General features: G+C 42.8%; 1 protein-coding gene across 1 annotated transcript in view; it reads right to left on the reverse strand.

Moving 5' to 3' along the window:
- Positions 1 to 4,153: 4,153 nt before the first annotated feature.
- LOC124003860 (complex I assembly factor ACAD9, mitochondrial-like) overlaps positions 4,154 to 27,570 on the reverse strand; it is a 41,681-nt gene continuing 18,264 nt past the window's right edge. The window contains 4 exon segments of the mRNA XM_046312476.1: positions 4,154 to 4,642; positions 5,760 to 5,832; positions 15,570 to 15,698; positions 20,814 to 20,891. Coding sequence (XP_046168432.1) covers positions 4,542 to 4,642; positions 5,760 to 5,832; positions 15,570 to 15,698; positions 20,814 to 20,891 — 381 coding nt within the window. The 3' untranslated portion in view covers positions 4,154 to 4,541.

Raw genomic sequence — 27,570 nt, forward strand, 5'->3', positions numbered from 1 at the left:
TTCTCAATCTGAAATGGGTGAAGGAGAAGAGTGGGGCCGCAGTGTGTTCTCAATCTGAAATGGGTGAAGGAGAAGAGTGGGGCCGCAGTGTGTTCTCAATCTGAAATGGGTGAAGGAGAAGAGGGGGCCGCAGTGTGTTCTCAATCTGAAATGGGTGAAGGAGAAGAGTGGGGCCGCAGTGTGTTCTCAATCTGAAATGGGTGAAGGAGAAGAGTGGGGCCGCAGTGTGTTCTCAATCTGAAATGGGTGAAGGAGAAGAGTGGGGCCGCAGTGTGTTCTCAATCTGAAATGGGTGAAGGAGAAGAGTGGGGCCGCAGTGTGTTCTCAATCTGAAATGGGTGAAGGAGAAGAGTGGGGCCGCAGTGTGTTCTCAATCTGAAATGGGTGAAGGAGAAGAGTGGGGCCGCAGTGTGTTCTCAATCTGAAATGGGTGAAGGAGAAGAGTGGGGCCGCAGTGTGTTCTCAATCTGAAATGGGTGAAGGAGAAGAGTGGGGCCGCAGTGTGTTCTCAATCTGAAATGGGTGAAGGAGAAGAGTGGGGCCGCAGTGTGTTCTCAATCTGAAATGGGTGAAGGAGAAGAGTGGGGCCGCAGTGTGTTCTCAATCTGAAATGGGTGAAGGAGAAGAGTGGGGCCGCAGTGTGTTCTCAATCTGAAATGGGTGAAGGAGAAGAGTGGGGCCGCAGTGTGTTCTCAATCTGAAATGGGTGAAGGAGAAGAGTGGGGCCGCAGTGTGTTCTCAATCTGAAATGGGTGAAGGAGAAGAGTGGGGCCGCAGTGTGTTCTCAATCTGAAATGGGTGAAGGAGAAGAGTGGGGCCGCAGTGTGTTCTCAATCTGAAATGGGTGAAGGAGAAGAGTGGGGCCGCAGTGCGTGTTTGTGGTCTTACGTTCAAGCTGACCTACTTTTCTGGAAAGAAGAAATTCTGAGTGGGAAATTTTCAGTTCCTGTGTTGTGTCACATCATGCATGTTAGCAGGGCTAGTTCAAACATCTAAAAACAGGCACTGTGGTGTTATAATGATTAGCATATGTTTATGAAATCCGTTATTTTGGGTAAACATTTTAGCTCAACGTAGACCATGGAGATGTTTTAAGATTGCTTGCAATGTATTCTATTGTTTTGGCCATCTGCTTGTAGGGGTGGGGGGTGTATGTGTGTTTTGGACAGCCCAGAGCAGAACACTGAGGGCCCATCTACAGGTGGTTCATTGCCCCTTGGTTCATCATCTCACCAGCCTGGATCATCACCTCCCCGGCCCCTCTCCAAAGCCCAGGCCCTTCTCACCAACACCCAACCCACGGTCCAGGCGAACCCGTGCTCCCTGCCCTGCAACTCCATCAACCTCTGACCCAGCCACAATGACCAGAAGAGGAAGACAGCTGACCCATCTCCCCGACCCAGCCACAATGACCAGAAGAGGAAGACAGCTGACCCATCTCCCCGACCCAGCCACAATGACCAGAAGAGGAAGACAGCTGACCCATCTCCCCGACCCAGCCACAATGACCAGAAGAGGAAGACAGCTGACCCATCTCCCCGACCCAGCCACAATGACCAGAAGAGGAAGACAGCTGACCCATCTCCCCGACCCAGCCACAATGACCAGAAGAGGAAGACAGCTGAGGATCCTTTGGACACTGCAGCAGGAGTTACAGAAACAGCATCCAGCTGCGACAATTTTCACAAAACCACTTGTTGCAATTTGGATGAGGCTCTCTTGTTCAGATATCGGTAAGTGGACTGGAGGCAGGGCATGAAAGGGATAACAAATCCAGTTGTGTCATCCGTTTTGGGAAAGTACCTGCGTAACTGAGCACCCAACTCACTCAGGTGCTTCACTACATCACATGACATTGTCCGTAAGCTCGAGTTCATTTGCACATAAAAAATCACACAATGATGGAAAGACCTGTGTTGTCCTTGTTATTTAAAAAAAATGATTTAACCTTTATTTAACCAGGTAGGCAAGTTGAGAACAAGTTCTCATTTACAATTGCAACCTGGCCAAAATAAAGCAAAGCAGTTCGACAGATACAACGACACAGAGTTACACATGGAGTAAAACAAGCATACAGTCAATAATACAGTATAAACAAGTCTATATACGATGAGAGCAAATGAGGTGAGATAAGGGAGGTAAAGGCAAAAAAAGGCCATGGTGGCAAAGTAAATAAAATATAGCAAGTAAAACACTGGAATGGTAGTTTTGCAATGGAAGAATGTGCAAAGTAGAAATAAAAATAATGGGGTGCAAAGGAGCAAAATAAATACAGTAGGGAAAGAGGTAGTTGTTTGGGCTAAATTATAGATGGGCTATGTACAGGTGCAGTAATCTGTGAGCTGCTCTGACAGTTGGTGCTTAAAGCTAGTGAGGGAGATACGTGTTTCCAGTTTCAGAGATTTTTGTAGTTCGTTCCAGTCATTGGCAGCAGAGAACTGGAAGGAGAGGCGGCCAAAGAAAGAATTGGTTTTGGGGGTGACTAGAGAGATATACCTGCTGGAGCGTGTGCTACAGGTGGGAGATGCTATGGTGACCAGCGAGCTGAGATAAGGGGGTACTTTACCTAGCAGGGTCTTGTAGATGACATGGAGTGGGGTTGTGGGTTTGGCGAGGAGTATGAAGCGAGGGCCAGCCAACGAGAGCGTACAGGTCGCAATGGTGGGTAGTATATGGGGCTTTGGTGACAAAACGGATTGCACTGTGATAGACTGCATCCAATTTGTTGAGTAGGGTATTGGAGGCTATTTTGTAAACACTAATAACATGTGACTATTACACTGTAATAACACCTGTACATGTGACTATTAAACTGTAATAACACCTGTACATGTGACTATTAAACTGTAATAACACCTGTACATGTGACTATTACACTGTAATAACACCTGTACATGTGACTATTATACACTGTAATAACACCTGTACATGTGACTATTAAACTGTAATAACACCTGTACATGTGACTATTACACTGTAATAACACCTGTACATGTGACTATTACACTGTAATAACCACCTGTACATGTGACTATTACACTGTAATAACACCTGTACATGTGACTATTAAACACTGTAATAACACCTGTGCATGTGACTATTAAACACTGTAATAACACCTGTACATGTGACTATGAAACACTGTAATAACACCTGTACATGTGACTATTAAACACTGTAATAACACCTGTACATGTGACTATTACACTGTAATAACACCTGTACATGTGACTATTAAACACTGTAATAACACCTGTACATGTGACTATTAAACACTGTAATAACACCTGTACATGTGACTATTATACACTGTAATAACACCTGTACATGTGACTATTATACACTGTAATAACACCTGTACATGTGACTATTAAACACTATCTAAATATCTGAATCTGAGCTGCCACATGGATGAAGCCAACCCAGGGAAGCTGCAGGACATGCTGAAGGATCGACCAATGAAATACTTTCTCAGAAAGCCTGGCCTCGCCTCACCAGCCACTCTCGTCAGACTGTTTTCTCTGCTACCACATGGCAAGCAGTACCGGAGCGCCAAGTCTAGGTCCGAAAGGCTTCTTAACAGCTTGATGAGATCACGTTGTTTGCCCTGGGACCATTCCTGGACCCGTCTGAGCTAGGACGACAACACCATCCCGCAACAACTTTCCTTCCACAACAAGCATCACGGCACGTACCCTCACAACCTTTAACATACAGACTAACATTATGTTCACAAGATAATCTTAACAGTAGAGACATAAAGATGACTTCAAAAGTATCGATTAGAAATGGGAAATAGGATCTGTAACCGATGGCTATAGGAGCCGTCTCAGGTCTATCCAGCCTTAAGGCCCATAATACATAAGTGTGATGTCACTTCCTGCAGGGAGTTCCTGAAGCAGAGGTCATTTCAGTACTAGAGGTTGGCTCCGCCCCTATCAGAAGAGGAGAGTCCATATCTACTAGAAACCCACCACCCCCTATGACATCAGACAGTCAGCCGGCCAATGACAGCCAGCCAGGGATGTCACCTTGAGTCCCAAATGGCCCCACATTCCCTACATGATGCACGACTTATTGTTCAGGGAACAGGGTACCATTTCGGACCAACATCAGACTGAAACCACACTATGAATACAAGAAGCACTTTGGATGAAAGAAATCAACACTTTAATAGAATAAATGGCCAGTAACTTACAACCACTGTTCACTTCAACCAAAGTACCATCAGTAAAACAAGGTCATTATATTCAATCGTAGTTATAAATCATATACAGAATTAAATTAACATCATATCAAGAGTTGCTTCAGAACTGAGGAGTTAGTTATTGCTAGTTAACAATACAAAAGTAGAGGCATGTAGCCATGGATGGCAATTTAGGATCACAGGACCCCGAGGTCAGTCTCTCGTGGCCCCCTAATGCCTTTACAGTGCCCCACTTTTAGGTTGCTACATATGGCTCTGGCCCAAAGTAGTGCACTGCACAGGGAATAGGACACCATGTCTCCTCCAGTCAGAGTTATGTTATTCTGTTCAGGTTCTAGAAGGTTCTGTCCAGAGGGTGGGAACAGACATAGGTTCTCTTCTCCAGAACCTCCCTGGCGATCTTCTTAATGTTCTCATCTTGGTTCTCAGGTGAGTCTGAAACAAAAATAACATTCATTAGCCTACACACAAACTACCTTCATTACACACACACTACCTTCATTACACACACACACACACACACACACACACACACACACACACACACACACACACACACACACACACACACACACACACACACACACACACACACACACACACACACACACACACACACACACACACACACACCTATTGATCTGATAAAACAATGTACAGATGTTTTTTCTCTGAGGACGTTGTGTCACAGATTCTCTCTCTAAGGACGTTGTGTAACCGATTCTCTCTCTGAGGACGTTGTGTCACCGATTCTCTCTCTCTGAGGACGTTGTGTAACCGATTCTCTCTCTCTAAGGACGTTGTGTAACCGATTCTCTCTCTGAGGACGTTGTGTAACCGATTCTCTCTCTAAGGACGTTGTGTAACCGATTCTCTCTCTCTAAGGACGTTGTGTAACCGATTCTCTCTCTGAGGACGTTGTGTAACCGATTCTCTCTCTGAGGACATTGTGTAACCGATTCTCTCTCTGAGGACGTTGTGTAACCGATTCTCTCTCTGAGGACGTTGTGCAACCGATTCTCTCTCTCTGAGGACGTTGTGCAACCGATTCTCTCTCTCTGAGGACGTTGTGTAACCGATTCTCTCTCTGAGGACGTTGTGTAACCGATTCTCTCTCTGAGGACGTTGTGTAACCGATTCTCTCTCTGAGGACGTTGTGTAACCGATTCTCTCTCTGAGGACGTTGTGTAACAGATTCTCTCTCTCTGAGGACGTTGTGTAACCGAAACAAAACATATATGAGAGTTCACTAATTATAATAGCTGCGACAATTATATGTTAATATGTGGATCACATGTGATGCTGTGACTGGCTGGCTGTGTATTGAGGTTACCGAGCCGACAAGGTAAAAAAAAAACATCCAATGAGCCCTTGAGCAAGGCACTTAACCCTAATGGCTCCAGGGTCACTGTTGGAGGTGTCAGGGATAGTTGGGATAGGCAAAAATACACGAGTACATGTGTGAACTAGGATAAATGTAAGCACCCCACAATGACCTCATCAAAAGTAGTGCACTATAAAGGGAATAGGGTGCCGACTCTGTCCTACTCACTCCTCTGTAGCTGAGTTAGCCAGTAGTTGTTCTTGAAGAAGGCGTCGGTGCAGAACGTGTTAGCCAGCAGCACCTAGAACAATAGAAGCTCTCACATAGTTAATCAGAATATGAGGAAGGCAAACAATTAAACAACCAAAACTAAATGGAAGAAATCATACTACGCTGTTGATTAGTGTAGCAACCAATAAGCTTCAAGACATATGAATAATAAAACACAAAATATTACCATGTTGTTAGATCCTACTGCATGTTTTATTATATTTTTATTGACCCTTTATTTAACTAGGCAAGTCAGTTAAGAACAAATTCTTATTTACAATGACGCCCTACCCCAACGCTGGGCCAATTGTTCGCCGCCATATGGGACTCCCAAACACGGCCGGATGTGATTCAGCCTTACTGATACAGTATACTTCCTGATACTGTATACATACTGATACTGTATACATATTGATACTGTATACATATTGATACTGTATACATACTGATACTGTATACATACTGATACTGTGGTAATATTGATACTGTATACATACTGATACTGTATACATACTGATACTGTATACTTCCTGATACAGTGGTAATATTGATACTGTATACATACTGATACTGTATACATACTGATACTGTATACTTCCTGATACTGTATACTTCCTGATACAGTGGTAATATTGATACTGTATACTTCCTGATACAGTGGTAATATTGATACTGTATACTTCCTGATACAGTGGTAATATTGATACTGTATACTTCCTGATACAGTGGTAATATTGATACTGTATACTTCCTGATACAGTGGTAATATTGATACTGTATACTTCCTGATACAGTGGTAATATTGATACTGTATACATACTCAAACAGTGGTAATATTGATACTGTATACTTCCTCATACAGTGGTAATATTGATACTGTATACTTCCTGATACAGTGGTAATATTGATACTGTATACTTCCTGATACAGTGGTAATATTGATACTGTATACTTCCTGATACAGTGGTAATATTGATACTGTATACATACTGATACTGTATACTTCCTGATACTGTATACTTCCTGATGCAGTGGTAATATTGATACTGTATACATACTGATACTGTATACATACTGATACTGTATACATACTCATACAGTGGTAATATTGATACTGTATACATACTGATACTGTATACTTCCTGATACAGTGGTAATATTGATACTGTATACTTCCTGATACAGTGGTAATATTGATACTGTATACATACTGATACTGTATACATACTCATACAGTGGTAATATTGATACTGTATACTTCCTGATGCAGTGGTAATATTGATACTGTATACATACTGTATACATACTCATACAGTGGTAATATTGATACTGTATACTTCCTGATACAGTGGTAATATTGATACTGTATACTTCCTGATACAGTGGTAATATTGATACTGTATACTTCCTGATACAGTGGTAATATTGATACTGTATACATACTCATACAGTGGTAATATTGATACTGTATACTTCCTCATACAGTGGTAATATTGATACTGTATACTTCCTGATACAGTGGTAATATTGATACTGTATACATAATCATACAGTAGTAATATTGATACTGTATACTTCCTGATACAGTGGTAATACTGATACTGTATACATACTGATACTGTATACATACTGATACTGTATACTTCCTGATACAGCGGTAATACTGATACTGTATACATACTGATACTGTATACATACTGATACTGTATACTTCCTCATACAGTGGTAATATTGATACTGTATACTTCCTGATACAGTGGTAATATTGATACTGTATACATACTGATACTGTATACATACTGATACTGTATACATACTGATACAGTGGTAATATTGATACTGTATACTTCCTGATACAGTGGTAATATTGATACTGTATACATACTGATACTGTATAGTTCCTCATACAGTGGTAATATTGATATTGTATACTTCCTGATACAGCGGTAATATTGATACTGTATACATACTGATACTGTATACTTCCTCATACAATGGTAATATTGATACTGTATACTTCCTGATACAGCGGTAATATTGATACTGTATACATACTGATACTGTATACTTCCTCATACAGTGGTAATATTGATACTGTATACATACTAATACTGTATACATACTGATACTGTATACATACTGATACAGTGGTAATATTGATATTGTATACTTCCTGATACAGCGGTAATATTGATACTGTATACATACTGATACTGTATACTTCCTCATACAATGGTAATATTGATACTGTATACTTCCTGATACAGCGGTAATATTGATACTGTATACATACTGATACTGTATACTTCCTCATACAGTGGTAATATTGATACTGTATACATACTGATACTGTATACATACTGATACTGTATACATACTGATACAGTGGTAATATTGATACTGTATACTTCCTGATACAGTGGTAATATTGATACTGTATACATACTGATACTGTATACATACTGATACAGTGGTAATATTGATACTGTATACATACTGATACTGTATACTTCCTGATACTGTATACATACTGATACTGTATACATACTGATACTGTATACATACTGATGCTGTATACTTCCTGATAGTGGTAATATTGATACTATATACATACTGATACTGTATACTTCCTGATACAGTGGTAATATTGATACTGTATACATACTGATACTGTATACATACTGATACAGTGGTAATATTGATACTGTATACTTCCTGATACAGCTGTAATACTGATACTGTATACATACTGATACAGTGGTAATATTGATACTGTATACATACTGATACTGTATACATACTGATACAGTGGTAATATTGATACTGTATACTTCCTGATACTGTATACTTCCTGATACAGTGGTAATATTGATACTGTATACTTCCTGATACAGCTGTAATACTGATACTGCATACATACTCATACAGTGGTAATATTGATACTGTATACATACTCATACAGTGGTAATATTGATACTGTATACTTCCTGATACAGAGGTAATACTGATACTGTATACTTCCTGATACAGAGGTAATATTGATACTGTATACATACTGATACTGTATACTTCCTGATACTGTATACTTCCTGATGCAGTGGTAATATTGATACTGTATACATACTGATACTGTATACTTCCTGATACTGTATACTTCCTGATGCAGTGGTAATATCGATACTGTATACATACTGATACTGTATACATACTGATACAGTGGTAATATTGATAATGTATACATACTGATACTGTATACATACTGATACAGTGGTAATATTGATAATGTATACATACTGATACTGTATACATACTGATACAGTGGTAATATTGATAATGTATACATACTGATACTGTATACATACTGATACTGTATACATACTGATACAGTGGTAATATTGATACTGTATACATACTGATACTGTATACATACTGATACAGTGGTAATATTGATACTGTATACTTCCTGATACAGTGGTAATATTGATACTGTATACATACTGATACTGTATACATACTGATACTGTATACATACTGATACTGTATACATACTCATACAGTGGTAATATTGATACTGTATACATACTGATACTGTATACATACTGATACTGTATACTTCCTGATACAGCTGTGTTATTGATACTGTATACATACTGATACTGTATACTTCCTGATACAGTGGTAATATTGATACTGTATACATACTGATACTGTATACATACTCATACAGCGGTAATACTGATACTGTATACATACTGTTCAAAATGGCGCTGGAAGAAATGGCAGCAGTTTTACGGGCGCCCAACCAATTGTGCTATAATCATTTTTTCCCCACGTTATTTGTAACTTATTTTGTACATAATGTTTCTGCAACTTACGACAGAAAAGAGCCTCTGGATATCAGGAGAGCGATCACTCACCTCGGATTAGACAAAGACTTTTTCTACAACAACGACGATGCACAAGACATTCTCCAAACACCCCACAGGACCCACATCCCCGTTATTTGCAAGAGGAAGCGACGTAGGTACAGAGGACAAAGAGCCGGATGCCTGGTCAGGGTCCGGAGAAGGCGAGTGGGAAAGCTGCCTTTACCGTCAATATTACTCGCCAACGTGTAATCATTGGACAATAAATTAGATGAGGTTCGATCCCGGATATCCTGCCAACGGGACATCAAAAACTAATATCCTATGTTTCACGGAATCGTGGCTGAATGACGACATGGATATTCGGGATAGACGCTGCACGGCAGGATAGAACAGCACACCCCGGTAAGACGATGGGGGGGGCGGTCTGTGTAAACAACAGCTGGTGCACGAAATCTAAGGAAGTCTCTAGATTTTGCTCACCTGAAGAAGTATATTGTGATAAATTGCAGGCCACACTACTTGCCTAGAGAGTTCTCAGCTATACTTTTAGTGGCTGTTTATTTACCACCACAGACAGATACTGGCACTAAGACCGCACTCAGTCAGCTGTATAAGGAAATAAGCAAACAGGAAACCACTCACCCAGAGGCGGTGCTTTTAGTGGCCGGAGACTTTAATGCAGGGAAATCTAAATCAGTTCTACCAAATTTCTATCAACATGCTAAATGTGCAACCAGAGGGAAAAAACATTCTAGATCATCTGTACTCCACACACAGAGACACGTACAAAGCTCTCCCTCGCCCTCCATTTAGTAAATCCGACCGCAACTCTATCCTCCTGATTCCAGTGACTTGGTCTATAAAAAAGTGGTCAGATGAAGCAGATGGAAAGCTACAGGACTGTTTTGCTAGCACAGACTGGAACATGTTCTGGGATTCTTCCAATGGCATTGAGGAGGACACCACATCAGTCAATGTCTTTCTCAATAGGTGCATTGAGGACGACATCCCCACAGTGACTGTACGTACATACCCCAACCAGAAGCCATGGATTACAGGCAACATTCTCACTGAGCTAAAGGGTAGAGCTGCCGTTTTCAAGGTGTGGGACTCTAACCCGGACGCTTACAAGAAATCCTGCTTTGCCCTGCGACGAACCATCAAATAGGCAAAGCGTCAACACAGGGGTAAGATTGAATCATACTACACCGGCTCCGACGCTCACTTCTATGCTTGCTTCGAGGCAAGCAACACTGAGGCATGCATGAGAGCATCAGCTGTTCCAGGTGACTGTGTGATCACACTCTCCGTAGCCGACGTGAGTAAGACCTTTAAACAGGTCAACATACACAAGGTTGCGGGGCTAGACTGATTACCAGGACGTGTGCTCCGGGCATGTGCTGACCAACTGGCAAGTGTCTTCACTGACATTTTCAACATGTCCCTGGTTGAGTCTGTAATAACAACATATTTCAAGCAGACCACCATAGTCCCTGTGCCCAAGAACACAAAGGCAACCTGCCTAAATGACTACAGACCCATAACGTTCACGTCCGTAGCCATGAAGTGCTTTGAAAGTTTGGCAATGGCGCACATCAACACCATTATCCAAGAAACCCTAGACCCACTCCAATTTGCAATCCGCCCAAACAGATCCACAGATGATGCAAACTCTATTGCACTCCACACTGCCCTTTCCCAACTGGACAAAAGGAACACCTATGTGAGAATGCTATTCATTGACTACAGCTCAGCATTCAACACCATAGTACCCTCAAAGCTCATCACATAGGTGTCCTAAGGAACCTGGGACTAAACACCTCCCTCTGCAACTGGATCCTGGACTTCCTGACGGGCCGCCGCCCAGGTGGTGAGGGTAGGTAGCAACACATCTGGCATGCTGATCCTCAACACTGGAGCTCCCCACTGGAGCTCCCCAGTTCCCTCCTGTACTCTCTGTTCACCCACGACTGCATGGCCAGGCACGACTCCAACACCATCATTAAGTTTGCAGACGACACAACAGTGGTAGGCCTGATCACAGTCAATGACGAGACAGCCTATTGGGAGGAGGTCAGAGAACTAGCCGTGTGGTGCCAGAATAACAACCTATATCTCAACGTAGCCAAGACTAAGGAGATGATTGTGGACTCCCGAGCACGCCCCCATTCTCATCGACGGGGCTGTAGTGGAGCAGGTTGAGCGCTTCAAGTTCCTTGGTGTCCACATCAACAACAAACTAGAATGGTCCAAGCACACCAAGACAGTCGTGAAGAGGGCACGACAAAGCCTATTCCCCCTCAGGAAACTAAAAAGATTTGGCATGGGTCCTGAGATCCTCAAAAGGTTCTACAGCTGCAACATCGAGAGCATGACTGACTGGTTGCATCACTGTCTGGTACGACAATTTCTCGGCCTCTGACCGCAAGCCACTACAGAGGGTAGTGCATAAGGCCCAGTACATCACTGGGGCTAAGCTGCCTGCCATCCAGGACCTCTACACCAGGCGGTGTCAGAGGAAGACCATAAAAATTGTCAAAGACCCCAGCCACCCCAGTCATAGGCTATTCTCTCTACTACCGCATGGCAAGCGGTACCGGAGCGCCAAGTCTAGGACAAAAAGGCTTCTCAACAGTTTTTACCCCCAAGCCATAAGACCCCTGAACAGGTAATCAAATGGCTACCCGGGCTATCTGCATTGTGTCCCGCCACCCACCACCCCCCTCTTTTACGCTACTGCTACTCTCTGTTCATCATATATGCATAGTCACTTTAACCATATCTACATGTACATAGTACCTCAATCAGCCTGACTAACCGGTGCCTGTATATAGCCTCTCTACTGTTATAGCCTCGCTACTGTTATAGCCTCGCTACTGTATATAGCCTCAATACAGTTCTAGGTTCTCTACTGTATATAGTTTCGCTAATGTATATAGCCTCGCTACTGTATATAGCCTCGCTACTGTATATAGCCTCGCTACGATTATAGCCTCGCTATGGATATAGCCTCGCTATTGTATAAAGCCTCACTACAGTTATAGCCTCTACTGTATATATCCTCACTATGAATATAGCCTTGCTACTTGATATATCCTCGCAACTGTATATAGCCTCTACTGTTATAGCATCGCTACGGTTATAGCCTCTACTTTATATAGCCTCGCTACGGATATAGCCTCGCTACGGTTATAGCCTCTACTGTATATAGCCTCTACTGTCCACTGGCTCCAGGTCATCTATAAGTCTTTGCTAGGTAAAGCTCCACCTTATCCCAGCTCACTGGTAACAACATCCACACGTAGCACGCGCTCCAGCAGGTATATCTCACTGGTGATCCCCAAAGCCAACATCTCTTTGGCCACCTTTCTTTCCAGTTCTCTGCTGCCAGTGACTGGAACAAATTGCAAAAATCACTGAAGCTGGAGACTGTTTTCCCCTCACTAACTTTCAACTTCAGCTATCTGAGCAGCTTACCGATTGCTGCAGCTGTACACAGCCCATCTGTAAATAGCCCATACAATCTACCTACCTCATCCCCATATTGTTTTTATTTACTTTTCTGCTCCTTTGCACACCAGTATTTCTACTTGCACATCATCATGTATCACTTCAGTTTTAATTTGCTAAATTGTAATTACTTTGCCACTATGGCCTATTTATTGCCTTACCTCCTTACTACATTTGCACATCCATAGATTGTTCTATTGTGTTATTGACTGTATGTTTGTTTATTCCATGTGTAACCCTGTGTTGTTGTTTGTGTCACACTGCTTTGCTTTATCTTGGCCAGGTCGCAGTAAATGAGAACTTGTTCTCAACTAGCCTACCTGGTTAAATAAAGGTTTAAAAATTATTTATTTTTTAAATACCAGTAATGCTTTCAGAACACAGTGGCGCAACGTTCTGGGAACATCAGGTGAATGTTTTATACAAACACTATAACCATCAGCAACCTGACGGATGTTCTGGTAAATTTCACATAACCAATTCTGGTTTGCTGGGTAGTGTATAGTACAGTACTACCTCATGGTGTAGTTCCTGAATAGCCGATAGTGTATAGTACAGTACTACCTCATGGCTGTAGTTCCTGAGCCCTATAGAGATATAGTACAGTACTATCATGGCCATAGTTCCTGAGCCCTATAGAGATAGTGTATAGTACAGTACTACCTCATGGCTGTAGTTCCTGAGCCCCATCGATAGTGTATAGTAGTACTTCATGGCTGTAGTTTGAGCCCTAGAGATAGTGTATAGTACAGTTGCCACCTCATGGCCATAGTTCCTGAGCCCTATAGAGATAGTGTATAGTACAGTACTACCTCATGGCTGTAGTTCCTGAGCCCTATAGAGATAGTGTATAGTACAGTACTACCTCATGGCTGTAGTTCCTGAGCCCTATAGAGATAGTGTATAGTTTGGCTGTAGTTCCTGAGCCCTATAGAGATAGTGTTAGTACAGTACTACCTCATGGCCGTAGTTCCTGAGCCCTATAGAGATAGTGTATAGTACAGTACTACCTCATGGCCGTAGTTCCTGAGCCCTATAGAGATAGTACAGTACTACCTCATGGCTGTAGTTCCTGAGCCCTATAGAGATAGTGTATAGTACAGTACTACCTCATGGCTGTAGTTCCTGAGCCCTATAGAGATAGTGTATAGTACAGTACTACCTCATGGCCGTAGTTCCTGAGCCCTATAGAGATAGTGTATAGTACAGTACTACCTCATGGCCGGAGTTCTGAGCCCTATAGAGATAGTGTATAGTACAGTACTACCTCATGGCCGTAGTTCCTGAGCCCTATAGAGATAGTGTATAGTACAGTACTACCTCATGGCCGTAGTTCCTGAGCCCTATAGAGATAGTGTATAGTACAGTACTACCTCATGGCTGTAGTTCCTGAGCCCTATAGAGATAGTGTATAGTACAGTACTACCTCATGGCTGTAGTTCCTGAGCCCTATAGAGATAGTGTATAGTACAGTACTACCTCATGGCTGTAGTTCCTGAGCCCTATAGAGATAGTGTATAGTACAGTACTACCTCATGGCTGTAGTTCCTGAGCCCTATAGAGATAGTGTATAGTACAGTACTACCTCATGGCCGTAGTTCCTGAGCCCTATAGAGATAGTGTATAGTACAGTACTACCTCATGGCCGTAGTTCCTGAGCCCTATAGAGATAGTGTATAGTACAGTACTACCTCATGGCCGTAGTTCCTGAGCCCTATAGAGATAGTGTATAGTACAGTACTACCTCATGGCTGTAGTTCCTGAGCCCTATAGAGATAGTGTATAGTACAGTACTACCTGATGTGGCGTGAAAAAGTATTTCCCCCCTTTATGATTGTCTCTTTTTTTTAAATATTTTTTTGTACTGAATGTTATCAGATCGTCAACCAAAACCTAATAATAGATCAAGGGAACTGGAATGAACAAATAACACAAATGTGACACTTATTTAATTTAATAAACAAAGTTATGTAACACCCAATTCCCCCGTGTGAAAAAGTAATTGCCCTCAATAACTGGTTGTGCCACCTTTAGCTGAAATGCCTGTTGATCAGTCTAACACTGCTGTGGGGAATTTTGGACCACTCTTCCATGCAGACCTGCTTAACTCAGTGACACCAGAACTGCTTGTTTCAAGTCCTGCAACATCTCACTTGTGATTAGGTCTGGATCAGGCCATTCCAAAACTTCCAATTAGTTGCTTTTTAGCCATTTTCATGTTGACTTGATTGTGTGTTTTGGATCATTGTCATACACCCAGTTGAGCTTCAGCTCACAGATGGATGGTCTGACATTCTTAATGTGGAATGCAGTGTTTGGCTTTCACATGGTCAAAATCAGCAAGGGGGGAATACTTTATGACAACAAGATGGTGATAGTATAGTATTACCTCATGGTCGTGGTTCCTGAGCCCTATAGAGATAGATCTACTAGATCGTGATAGGACGGCTGTCATGGCGTACAGGTTGATCAGGACGTCGGCAACACGCTTCAGGATCAGCTGCTCCTCTACTATCGTCTGGAGGAACAGAAAGACACATTCTGAAACTATTCAGACCCTTTCACCTTTTCCACATTTTGTTACTTTACAGCTTTATTCTAACGTGTATTCTTATTCTACCTTTATTTCAACAACAGACTGAGAAGGTCTCTTTCACAGCTGGGCCCTGCGTATACATGTTTCACAGCTGGGCCCTGCGTATACATGTTTCACAGCTGGGCCCTGCGTATACATGTTTCACAGCTGGGCCCTGCGTATACATGTTTCACAGCTGGGCCCTGCGTATACATGTTTCACAGCTGGGCCCTGCGTATACATGTTTCACAGCTGGGCCCTGCGTATACATGTTTCACAGCTGGGCCCTGCGTATACATGTTTCACAGCTGGGCCCTGCGTATACATGTTTCACAGCTGGGCCCTTTACATGTTTCACAGCTGGGCCCTGCGTATACATGTTTCACAGCTGGGCCCTGCGTATACATGTTTCACAGCTGGGCCCTGCGTATACATGTTTCACAGCTGGGCCCTGCGTATACATGTTTCACAGCTGGGCCCTGCGTATACATGTTTCACAGCTGGGCCCTTTCACATGTTTCACAGCTGGGCCCTGCGTATACATGTTTCACAGCTGGGCCCTGCGTATACATGTTTCACAGCGGTTGCGTATACATGGTACAGCTGGGATTAACAACACATGTTTCACAAGACAAACAGCTGGGCCCTGCCATCACATGTTTAACACAAATAACATACACAACAGATGCCCTGCGTATACATGTTTACACATACCGGTTAGGTACTATGATTAAGAAACTACACAAGACAAACAAAACCATCACAGATAACACAAATAAATACAGCAACAGATTACATTTACACACAGGTTATTCCCCTAACAGGTTATTCCCCTAACAGGTTATTCCCCTAACAGGTTATTCCCCTAACAGGTTATTCTACTAACAGGACAATAACTTGTATTACCCAAAACAGGTACAAGCAATACAAAAATAAAAATGCTCCAATAAATGTTTAAAATGGGCGACAGGGGGACAACAGGGGAGTCTCAGTTTGAAGTTTAGTCTGCAGCCTATTCCATAGGTAAGGAGCGTAACAGGAAAAGACAGCCAAACCCAACTCTTTTGAAATCTCATGGGCCTCAAGTGGAATCCATGCTTGAGACCTGGTTTTGGGAATTCTACTTCTAATATTGATGAGTGATGATAAATAAGAAGGTATCTTATTCAGAAGTGCTTTAAAGACAAACACGAGAGCATGTTGTTCTCATCTCACGGACAGCGAAGTCCAACCCACATTATGATATAAAACACAGTGGTGTGTTCTGTAGCCAGCATGTGTAATAAACCTGAGTGCGCAATGATAAGCAGCATCCAGCGATTTAAGTGTTGATGTCGTAGCATGCATGTAAATAATATCCCCATTATCTATAACAGACATAAAAAAGTAGCTTGCACAATTTGTCTTGTATTTGTAGAGGACAAACATGTCCTGTTTCTATAGAGGAAGCCTAGCTTGATTTTTAGCTGTTTACAAAGTTGGTCAATATGCATTTTAAAAGACAGTTCATCTTCCAACCATATCCCTAAGTATTTATATGCAGAGACCTGATTAATTTGAGAACCATCTAAGCTCGTAAGTGCAGGTGTATTTTCAACCAACTTTTTTGAATCATAAAATGTGTTTTCTTTGCATTTAAAACAAGTTTCAGCTGTATAAAAGACCCTTGTAATATCTTAAAATCTGTCTCCAATAATGATAATGCTTGGTCAGCCGTTGAAGTGATAGAGTACATGACAGTGTCATCAGCATATAAATTAATTTGACACTATCTCATCACCGATATTGTTTATGTAGAGAGTGAACAGTAATGGACCAAGTATAGAACCTTGTGGGACCCCTTTAACCAACTCCAACGGCTCTGACTGGATGCCGTCGACTCTTATTCGTCGATACTTATTTTCCACCATAATTTGCAAATAAATTCATAAAAATCCTACAATGTGATTTTCTGGATTTTTTTTTCTCATTTTGTCTGTCATAGTTGAAGTGTACCTATGATGAAAATTACAGGCCTCATCTTTTTAAGTGGGAGAACTTGCACAATTGGTGGCTCACTAAATACTTTTTTGCCCCACTGTATGTATGTATGTATGTATGTATGTATGTATGTATGTATGTATGTATGTATGTATGTATGTATGTATGTATGTATGTATGTATGTATGTATGTATGTATGTATGTATGTATGTATGTATGTATGTATGTATGTATGTATGTATGCATGTATGTATGTATGTATGTATGGATCAAGAAGCTGATTAAATAGCATGATCATTACACAGGTGCACCTTGTGCAGGGGACAATATAAGGCCACTCTAAAATGTGCAGTTTTGAGGGAGCATGCAATTGGCATGCTGACTGCAGGCATGTCCACCAGAGCTGTTGCCAGAGAATTTAAATGTTAATTTCTCTACCATAAACCACGTGTAACCACGCCAGCCCAGGAACTCCACATCAGGCTTCTTGCAGGATCGTCTGAGAGAGTGCTGAGGAGTATTTCTGTCTATAATAAAAGCCCTTTTGTAGAGAGAAACTCATTCTGATTGGCTGGGTCTGGCTCCCCAGTGAGCAACACCAGTTGAGAACCAATGCAACACTTTCCCCTGAAATAAACCCTTACATTCAAAATGGATTCAATTCATTTTTTCCCACACCCACACCCACACCCACACACACACACACACACACACACACACACACACACACACACACACACACACACACACACACACACAATAACAAAGTGAAAACATGTTTTTGACATGTTTGCAAATATATTAAATTCAATCCAGAAATAGCTCATTTAAGTATTCACACCCCTGAGTCAATACATGTTAGAATCAGCTTTGGCAGAGATTACAGCTGTGAGTCTTTCTGGGTCTCTAAGAGCTTTCCACACCTGGATTGTACAATATTTGCACATTATTCTTTCTCTAATTCTTCAACAATAATCTAATATGACCCATGGACCTTCTAGCTGTCTCTATGTAGAACAACAATCTAATATGACCCATGGACCTAGCTGTCTCTATATAGAACAACAATCTAATATGACCCATGGACCTTCTAGCTGTCTCTATGTAGAACAACAAAAAGTAAGAAAAATGCCCAAAGTCATCAATCTAGCTAAGAGATCATTATTAAATATATTTTAAGTGATTGGTAAGAATAAACTAGATCAATGATAATTCATTAACTTGCCCAAGCTTCCCCCATTTCTCCTTCACCCAAATCCAGATAGCTGATGTTCTGAAAGAGCTGCAAAATCTGGACCCCTACAAAATCAGCTGTGCTAGACAATCTGGACCCTCTCTTTCTAAAAATGATCTGCCGCAATTGTTGCAAACTCTATTACTAGCCTGTTCAACCTCTCTTTCGTATCGTCTGAGATCCCCAAAGACTGGAAAGCTGCCGCGGTCATCCACCTCTTCAAAGTGGGAGACACTCTAGACCCAAACTGCTACAGACCTATATCTATCCTACCCTGCCTTTCTAAGGTCTTTGAAAGCCAAGTTAACAAACAGATCACCAACAATTTCAAATCCCACCGTACCTCCGCTGTGCAATCTTGTTTCCGAGCTGGTCATGGGTGCACCTCAGCCACGCTAAAAGACAGAACTGTGCAGCCGTATTCATCAACCTGGCCAAGGCTTTCGACTCTGTCAATCACCACATTCTTATCGGCAGACTCGACAGCCTTGGTTTCTCAAATGACTGCCTCGCCTGGTTCACCAACGGCTTCTCAGACAGAATTCAGTGTGTCAAATCGGAGGGCCTGTTGTCCGGTCCTCTGGCAGTCTCTATGGATGTGCCACAAGGTTACATTCTCGGGCCGACTCTTTTGTCTGTATACATCAATGATGTCACTCTTGCTGCTGGTGATTCTCTGATCCACCTCTACGCAGACGACACCATTCTGTATACTTCTGGCCCTTCTTTGGACACTGTGTTAACTAACCTAAAGATGAGCTTCAGTGCCATACAACTCTTCTTCTATGACCTCCAACTGCTCTTAAATGCAAGTAAACTCTTCAATTCTTTTCCACAATTCAGCTAGTCTTCACAAGACCATAACATGTCCCCTTTTGTGTTATTCACCTCCAGCAGAATAATGAAATTTCTGAGTGCGTGATATTCAGTTTCACTGGCATATAGTATGGCTGGTCTTAACCTGCAGTCATTTGGCCTCCCGAGTGGTGCATTGCAATAAGGCATTGAAGTAAAACTGCAAAGGTGGCAAGAACTTTTTGTCCTGAACACAAAGAGTTGTATTGTGTTGAATTTGCCCCAACATAATACATCACTGAGTACCACTCCATATTTTAAAGCATGGTGGTGGCTACATCATGTCATGGGTATGCTTGTTATCGTTTAGGACTGCAGAGTTTTTAAGGATAAAATGAACAAAAATAGATCTAAGCAAAGGCAAAATCTTAGAGGAAAACCTGGTTCAGTCTGCTTTCCACCAGACACTGGGAGATTAACTTTTTAGCAGGACAACCGGAGTGGCTGAGTTAAAGTTTTGACTTAAATTGGCTTGACAATCTATGGGAAGACCTGAAAATGGTTGTCTAGCAATGATCAACAAACAATTTGACCGAACTTGATTCATTTTTAAAAGAATAAATAGGCAACTGTTGCACAATCCAGGTGTGGAAAGCTCTTACGGAGTTTTTCCTAGACCCCATGCTTCTACATCTGCATTGCTTGATGTTTGGGGTTTTAGGATGGGTTTCTGTATAGCACTTTGTGACATCAGCTGATGTAAAAAGGGCTTTATAAATACATTTGATTGATTGATTATCCTTACCCAGAAATACTCACAACTGGAATCGCTGCCAAAGGTGACATGTATTGACTCAGGGGTGTGAATACTTATGTAAATGAGATGTTTCGTATTTAATTTTCAATACATTTGAAATGTCCAAAAACACATTTTCACTTTGTCATTATGGGGTATTATGTGTAGATGGGGGAGAATTGTTTTTCTTTAATCTATTTTGAATTCAGTCTGTAATGACAAAATGTGGAATAAGTCAAGGCTATAATGTACCTTTCCATATCTGTACAGCAGGTTCTCCACTGTGGAGCCAAAATGGGCCACGTTCTGCTCCAGTTTCTTGGCACTGTCCTGGGAGAGAATAGGGGACAGGGAAACTATGACTTTCCATTCACTCATTAGATCATGGTTTCCCAACCCTCTCCTCAGCCACCTCAGACTTTTTAGCATTTTGTTTAACCCTAAACAGGCCTACCTGATTCAATTAGTCAAAGGCTTGATGATTAGTTGACTAATTGAATCAGGTGCACCAATTTAAGGTTAAAAACAAACACGCGGAACGTCTGGGATGACCGAGGAGAGGGTTGGGAAACTCTGCATTAGATCCTTCCCACCGAAGTGACAGAATGGTTCTAAAACAACATGTGACAGAATGCAGGGTTTGTACTGACAGTGGCAAGTCAAATTCAAGGACATTCAAGTACTTTTTCAAGCAATAATATTTATTTTCAAGGACCATCAATTTGTAAATGTTACTATTATTCAACTGTTTCTAGTCGCTTCCGACTGGCAGCTTTAGTGTCGCCGGTCTGGAGAATGACAAGTGGGCTGTGTGAGGAAAACGGCAGTAGCACGGGAACGGCAGGAGCACGGCTGCTGCTTGATAAAGCGGAATATTGCGGGTGCCCCAAGAATGAGGCAATTGGCAAAAAAGCTCTGAAGGTTGTTGCAAAGAAAATGTCACAATGCAGAACTGGTGCCAGAACAGGATGCAGCGTTGTCTTTTCCCCTTCATGAGGCCCTTCGGGGCCAGTTCACCCACTCGCAATGTCAGTCTGACACGTTTTGCACCTTACACAGTGTGGGTTGGTGGGGTCCAGTGACATACTGGTAAAAAAGGTGGGTCAACTATACTGAACAAAAATATAAAACCCAACATGTAAAGTGTTGGTACCATGTTTCATGAGCTGAAATAAACGATCCCAGAAACGTTCCATTTGCACAAAACGCAGAATTTAAAATAAACATTTGCCCGTCATTTTAGCTATCGATGTGACGCTTGGTGGCGCCTAATCAGTCTGTTTAGTACCGGTCTTGTCCAAGTGGCAGTGTGGGTGGAATGACCGAGCTCGCCTGAAACACCTGAGGAAATAAAACGTGGTAGGTCTGCCTGGAAATTAATTTGCAATTTTACTAATACTTTCAAGTACCAACTTTGCATTAAAGACCAATATTGGTAAAAGAAAATTGTGATAAGTAAAAATATATACCAGTTTCATTTAAGGACCAAAATATTGACAGCTGTGCCATATGAATGTAAAATAGTTGGGAAGAGATTGTCGATGTACCGATTCCATGGCATATGAATTGACACGCAAAACGCCAGATTCAAAACGTAGAATTTTTCTATTTAAATTATTATACAATCAATCTTCCCTGCTCGGCAGATTTTGCTGTGAGGAGGAGTCACTAGATCATTTATTTTGGTACTGTCCATAATGTAGCTCGTTTTTGGTCACAGGTCCAGGAATGGCTGAAGAATTGCAATATATACCTAGAGCTATGTAAATAGTCTGGGTAGACATTTTATTAGCTGTTCAGGAGTCTTATGGCTTGGGGGTAGAAGCTGTTTAGAATCCTCTTGCACTTAGACTTGGTGCTCCGGTACTGGTTGCCGTGCGGTAGCAGAGAGAACAGTCTATGACTAGGTTGGCTGGAGTCTGACCATTTTTAGGGCCTTCCTCTGACATCTCTTGGTATAGAGGTCCTGGATGGCAGGAAGCTTGGCCCCGATGATGTACTGGCCGTACGCACTACTATCTTTTCAGTCTCCTGAGGGGGAATAGGTTTGTCGTGCCCTTTTCACGACTGTCTTGGTGTGCTTGGGCCATGTTAGTTTGTTGGTGATGTGGACGCCAAGGAACTTGAAGCTCTCAACCTGCTCCACTACATCTCCGTTGATGAGAATGGGGACGTACTCATTCCTCCTTTTCCTGTAGTCACAATCATCTCCTTTGTCTTGATCACATTGAGGGAGAGGTTGTTGTCCTGGCACGACATGGTCAGGTCTCTGACCTCCTCCCTATAGGCTGTCTCATCATTGTCGGTGATCAGGCCTATCACTGTTGGGTCATCAGCAAACTTAATTGTTATTGTTTACTCCAATTGGGGGAGGGGTGGTAGGGTTTGTGGGGAACAATAAGGGAAGGTATATTCTTTAAAAAGTGTGTTCAAAAGTTTGGGGTCACTAAGAAACGTCCACATGCCATTGGAACACAGGAGTGATGGTTGCTGATAATGGGCCTATGTAGATATTCTGTTTCCAGCTACAATAGTCATCTACAACATTAACATTGTCTACATGTATTTCTGATAATTTTGATGTTATTTTAAAAATGGACAAAAAATGTGCTTTTCTTTAAAAAACAAGGACATTTCCAAGTGACCCCAAACTTTTGAACAGTAGTGTATATATTTACCTCCAAAAATATGGAGGATGGAAATGATGCAGACAATTATATTGATGAAAGCAACAATCTATGCTCAATATTAAAGCTGATCCACCCACTAAAAGAAATAATTTAAAAAACCATAAAAATAAAATAACATGAGAAAATGTCTAAATTTGTCCCCATTTCAAGGTATTCCAGTACGTCATTTAGACAGGGCTTGACCACTGCTGATTTCACTAGATAAGGGCTCTTCTTAACCAGATTATATTATGGGACTTACAGGGATCATCAACTAGAATGTTGCAGGATGATTTTTTCTTGAGCAGATGGTCAGAACATAATTACAAATTATTTGTAGAGTGCAAATTGACAGCAAGAAGCCCAAACCCAATATAATATTTGACTAAAACAATAATTTCAAACCTTGCTTACATTATTAGTATACGATCACAAATATCTCTCATGTGTGGGAATACTTTGGAACAGATTTTCCCAAAATTGTATCACTTGGAGCTTATTTTTAACAGTACTTTAGGTCCAACAATTACACACATAAAATACCCAGCGGGCCAAATCCAGCCAGTGGGTCACCAGTTAGGGAACCCTGACTCATGGTAACAACGTGTACAGTAAGCCTGTGGGGATCAATAAGGTTCAAAACATTCTGCCACATTAGGATGTTCCAGCCATGTTTATAGTATTATATGCACAGTACATTCAGAAAGTAATCAGACTCCTTGACTTTTTCCAGTTACATTACAGCCTTATTCTAAAATGGATCAAATATTCCCCCCCCCCCCATCAATCTACACACAATAACCCATAATGACAAAGCCAACACAGTTTTGAAGTTTTTGCAAAATGTTAAAAAACAGAAAAAACAGAAGAAAAAAACATATCTACATACAGTACAAGTCAATAGTTGACACACCTACTCACACCTACTCACACCTACTCATTCCTATTTTCTACATTGTAGAATAATAGTGAAGACATCAAAACATTGAAATAACACATATGGAATCATGTAGTAACCAAAAAAACAAAAGTGTTAAACAAATCAAAATATATTTTATATTTGAGATTCTTTGCCTTGAGAGCTTTGCACACTCTTGGCATTCTCTCAACCATCTTCACGAGGTAGTCACCTGGAATGCATTTCAATTAACAGGTGTGCCTTGTTAAAAGTTAATTTGTGGAATTTCTTTAATTCTTAATGCGTTTGAGCCAAATCAATAGTGTTGTGACAAGGTAGGGCTGGTATACAGAAGACAGCCCTGTTTGGTAAAAGACCAAGTCCATATTATGGCAAGAACAACTCAAATAAGCAAAGAGAAACGACAGTCCATCATTACTTTATGACATGAAGGTCAGTCAATCCGGAAAATTTCAAGAACTTTGAACGTTTCTTCAAGTGCAGTCGCAAAACCATCAAGCGCAATGATGAAACTGGCTCTCATGAGGACCTCCACAGGAAAGGAAGACCCAGAGTTACCTCTGCTGCAGAGGATGTTCATTAGAGATACCAGACTCAGAAATTGCAGGGCAAATAAATGCTTCACCAAAGTTCAAGAAACAGACCCATCGCAACAACTGTTCAGAGGATACTGCATGAATCAGGCCTTCAAGAAACCACTACTAAAGGATATCAATAAGAAGAAGAGACTTGCTTGGGCCAAGAAACACAAGCAATGGATATTAGACCGGTTGAAATCTGTCCTTTAGTCTGATGTGAGTTTTTTTAAAGGTTTTTGGTTCCAACCGTTGTGTCTTCGTGAGACGCAGAGTAGGTGAACGGATGATCTCCACATGTGTGGTTCCCACCGTGAAGCATGGAGGAGGTGGTGTGGGGGTTCTTTGCTGGTGACACTCAGTGATTTATTTAGAATTCAAGGCACATTTAACCAGCATGGCTACCACAGTATTCTGTAGCGATACACCATCCCATGTGGTTTGCGCTTACATTTACATTTACATTTAAGTCATTTAGCAGACGCTCTTATCCAGAGCGACTTACAAATTGGTGCATTCACCTTATGACATCCAGTGGGACAGTCACTTAACAATAGTGCATCTAAAACTTAGGGGGGTGGGGTGAGAGGGATTACTTAACCTATCCTAGGTATTCCTTAAAGAGGTGGGGTTTCAGGTGTCTCCGGAAGGTGGTGATTGACTCCGCTGTCCTGGCGTCGTGAGGGAGTTTGTTCCACCATTGGGGGGCCAGGGCAGCGAACAGTTTTGACTGGGCTGAGCGGGAGCTGTACTTCCTCAGTGGTAGGGAGGCGAGCAGGCCAGAGGTGGATGAACGCAGTGCCCTTGTTTGGGTGTAGGGCCTGATCAGAGCCTGGAGGTACTGAGGTGCCGTTCCCCTCACAGCTCCGTAGGCAAGCACCATGGTCTTGTAGCGGATGCGAGCTTCAACTGGAAGCCAGTGGAGAGAACGGAGGAGCGGGGTGACGTGAGAGAACTTGGGAAGGTTGAACACCAGACGGGCTGCGGCGTTCTGGATGAGTTGAAGGGGTTTAATGGCACAGGCAGGGAGCCCAGCCAACAGCGAGTTGCAGTAATCCAGACGGGAGATGACAAGTGCCTGGATTAGGACCTGCGCCGCTTCCTGTGTGAGGCAGGGTCGTACTCTGCGGATGTTGTAGAGCATGAACCTACAGGAACGGGCCACCGCCTTGATGTTAGTTGAGAACGACAGGGTGTTGTCCAGGATCACGCCAAGGTTCTTGGCGCTCTGGGAGGAGGACACAATGGAGTTGTCGACCGTGATGGCGAGATCATGGAACGGGCAGTCCTTCCCCGGGAGGAAGAGCAGCTCCGTCTTGCCGAGGTTCAGCTTGAGGTGGTGATCCGTCATCCACACTGATATGTCTGCCAGACATGCAGAGATGCGATTCGCCACCTGGTCATCAGAAGGGGGAAAGGAGAAGATTAATTGTGTGTCGTCTGCATAGCAATGATAAGAGAGACCATGTGAGGTTATGACAGAGCCAAGTGACTTGGTGTATAGCGAGAATAGGAGAGGGCCAAGAACAGAGCCCTGGGGGACACCAGTGGTGAGAGCGCGTGGTGAGGAGACAGATTCTCGCCACGCCACCTGGTAGGAGCGACCTGTCAGGTAGGACGCAATCCAAGCGTGGGCCGCGCCGGAGATGCCCAACTCGGAGAGGGTGGAGAGGAGGATCTGATGGTTCACAGTATCGAAGGCAGCCGATAGATCTAGAAGGATGAGAGCAGAGGAGAGAGAGTTAGCTTTAGCAGTGCGGAGCGCCTCCGTGATACAGAGGAGAGCAGTCTCAGTTGAATGACTAGTCTTGAAACCTGACTGATTTGGATCAAGAAGGTCATTCAGGGAGAGATAGCGGGAGAGCTGGCCAAGGACGGCACGTTCAAGAGTTTTGGAGAGAAAAGAAAGAAGGGATACTGGTCTGTAATTGTTGACATCGGAGGGATCGAGTGTAGGTTTTTTCAGAAGGGGTGCAACTCTCGCTCTCTTGAAGACGGAAGGGACGTAGCCAACGGTCAGGGATGAGTTGATGAGCGAGGTGAGGTAAGGGAGAAGGTCTCCGGAAATGGTCTGGAGAAGAGAGGAGGGGATAGGGTCAAGCGGGCAGGTTGTTGGGCGGCCGGCCGTCACAAGACGCGAGATTTCATCTGAGAGAGAGGGGAGAAAGAGGTCAGAGCACAGGGTAGGGCAGTGTGAGCAGAACCAGCGGTGTCGTTTGACTTAGCAAACGAGGATCGGATGACGTCGACCTTCTTTTCAAAATGGTTGACGAAGTCATCTGCAGAGAGGGAGGAGGGGGGGGAGGGGGCGGAGGATTCAGGAGGGAGGAGAAGGTGGCAAAGAGCTTCCTAGGGTTAGAGGCAGATGCTTGGAATTTAGCGTGGTAGAAAGTGGCTTTAGCAGCAGAGACAGAGGAGGAAAATGTAGAGAGGAGGGAGTGAAAGGATGCCAGGTCCGCAGGGAGGCGAGTTTTCCTCCATTTCCGCTCGGCTGCCCGGAGCCCTGTTCTGTGAGCTCGCAATGAGTCATCGAGCCACGGAGCGGGAGGGGAGGACCGAGCCGGCCTGGAGGATAGGGGACATAGAGAGTCAAGGGATGCAGAGAGGGAGGAGAGGAGGGTTGAGGAGGCAGAATCAGGAGATAGGTGGGAGAAGGTTTGAGCGGAGGGAAGAGATGATAGGATGGAAGAGGAGAGAGTAGCGGGGGAGAGAGAGCGAAGGTTGGGACGGCGCGATACCATCCGAGTAGGGGCAGTGTGGGAGGTGTTGGATGAGAGCGAGAGGGAAAAGGATACAAGGCAGTGGTCGGAGACTTGGAGGGGAGTTGCAGTGAGGTTAGTGGAAGA

Source organism: Oncorhynchus gorbuscha, linkage group LG18 (genome assembly GCF_021184085.1).
Source record: "Oncorhynchus gorbuscha isolate QuinsamMale2020 ecotype Even-year linkage group LG18, OgorEven_v1.0, whole genome shotgun sequence".
In the NCBI taxonomy this organism is placed as follows: domain Eukaryota; kingdom Metazoa; phylum Chordata; class Actinopteri; order Salmoniformes; family Salmonidae; genus Oncorhynchus; species Oncorhynchus gorbuscha.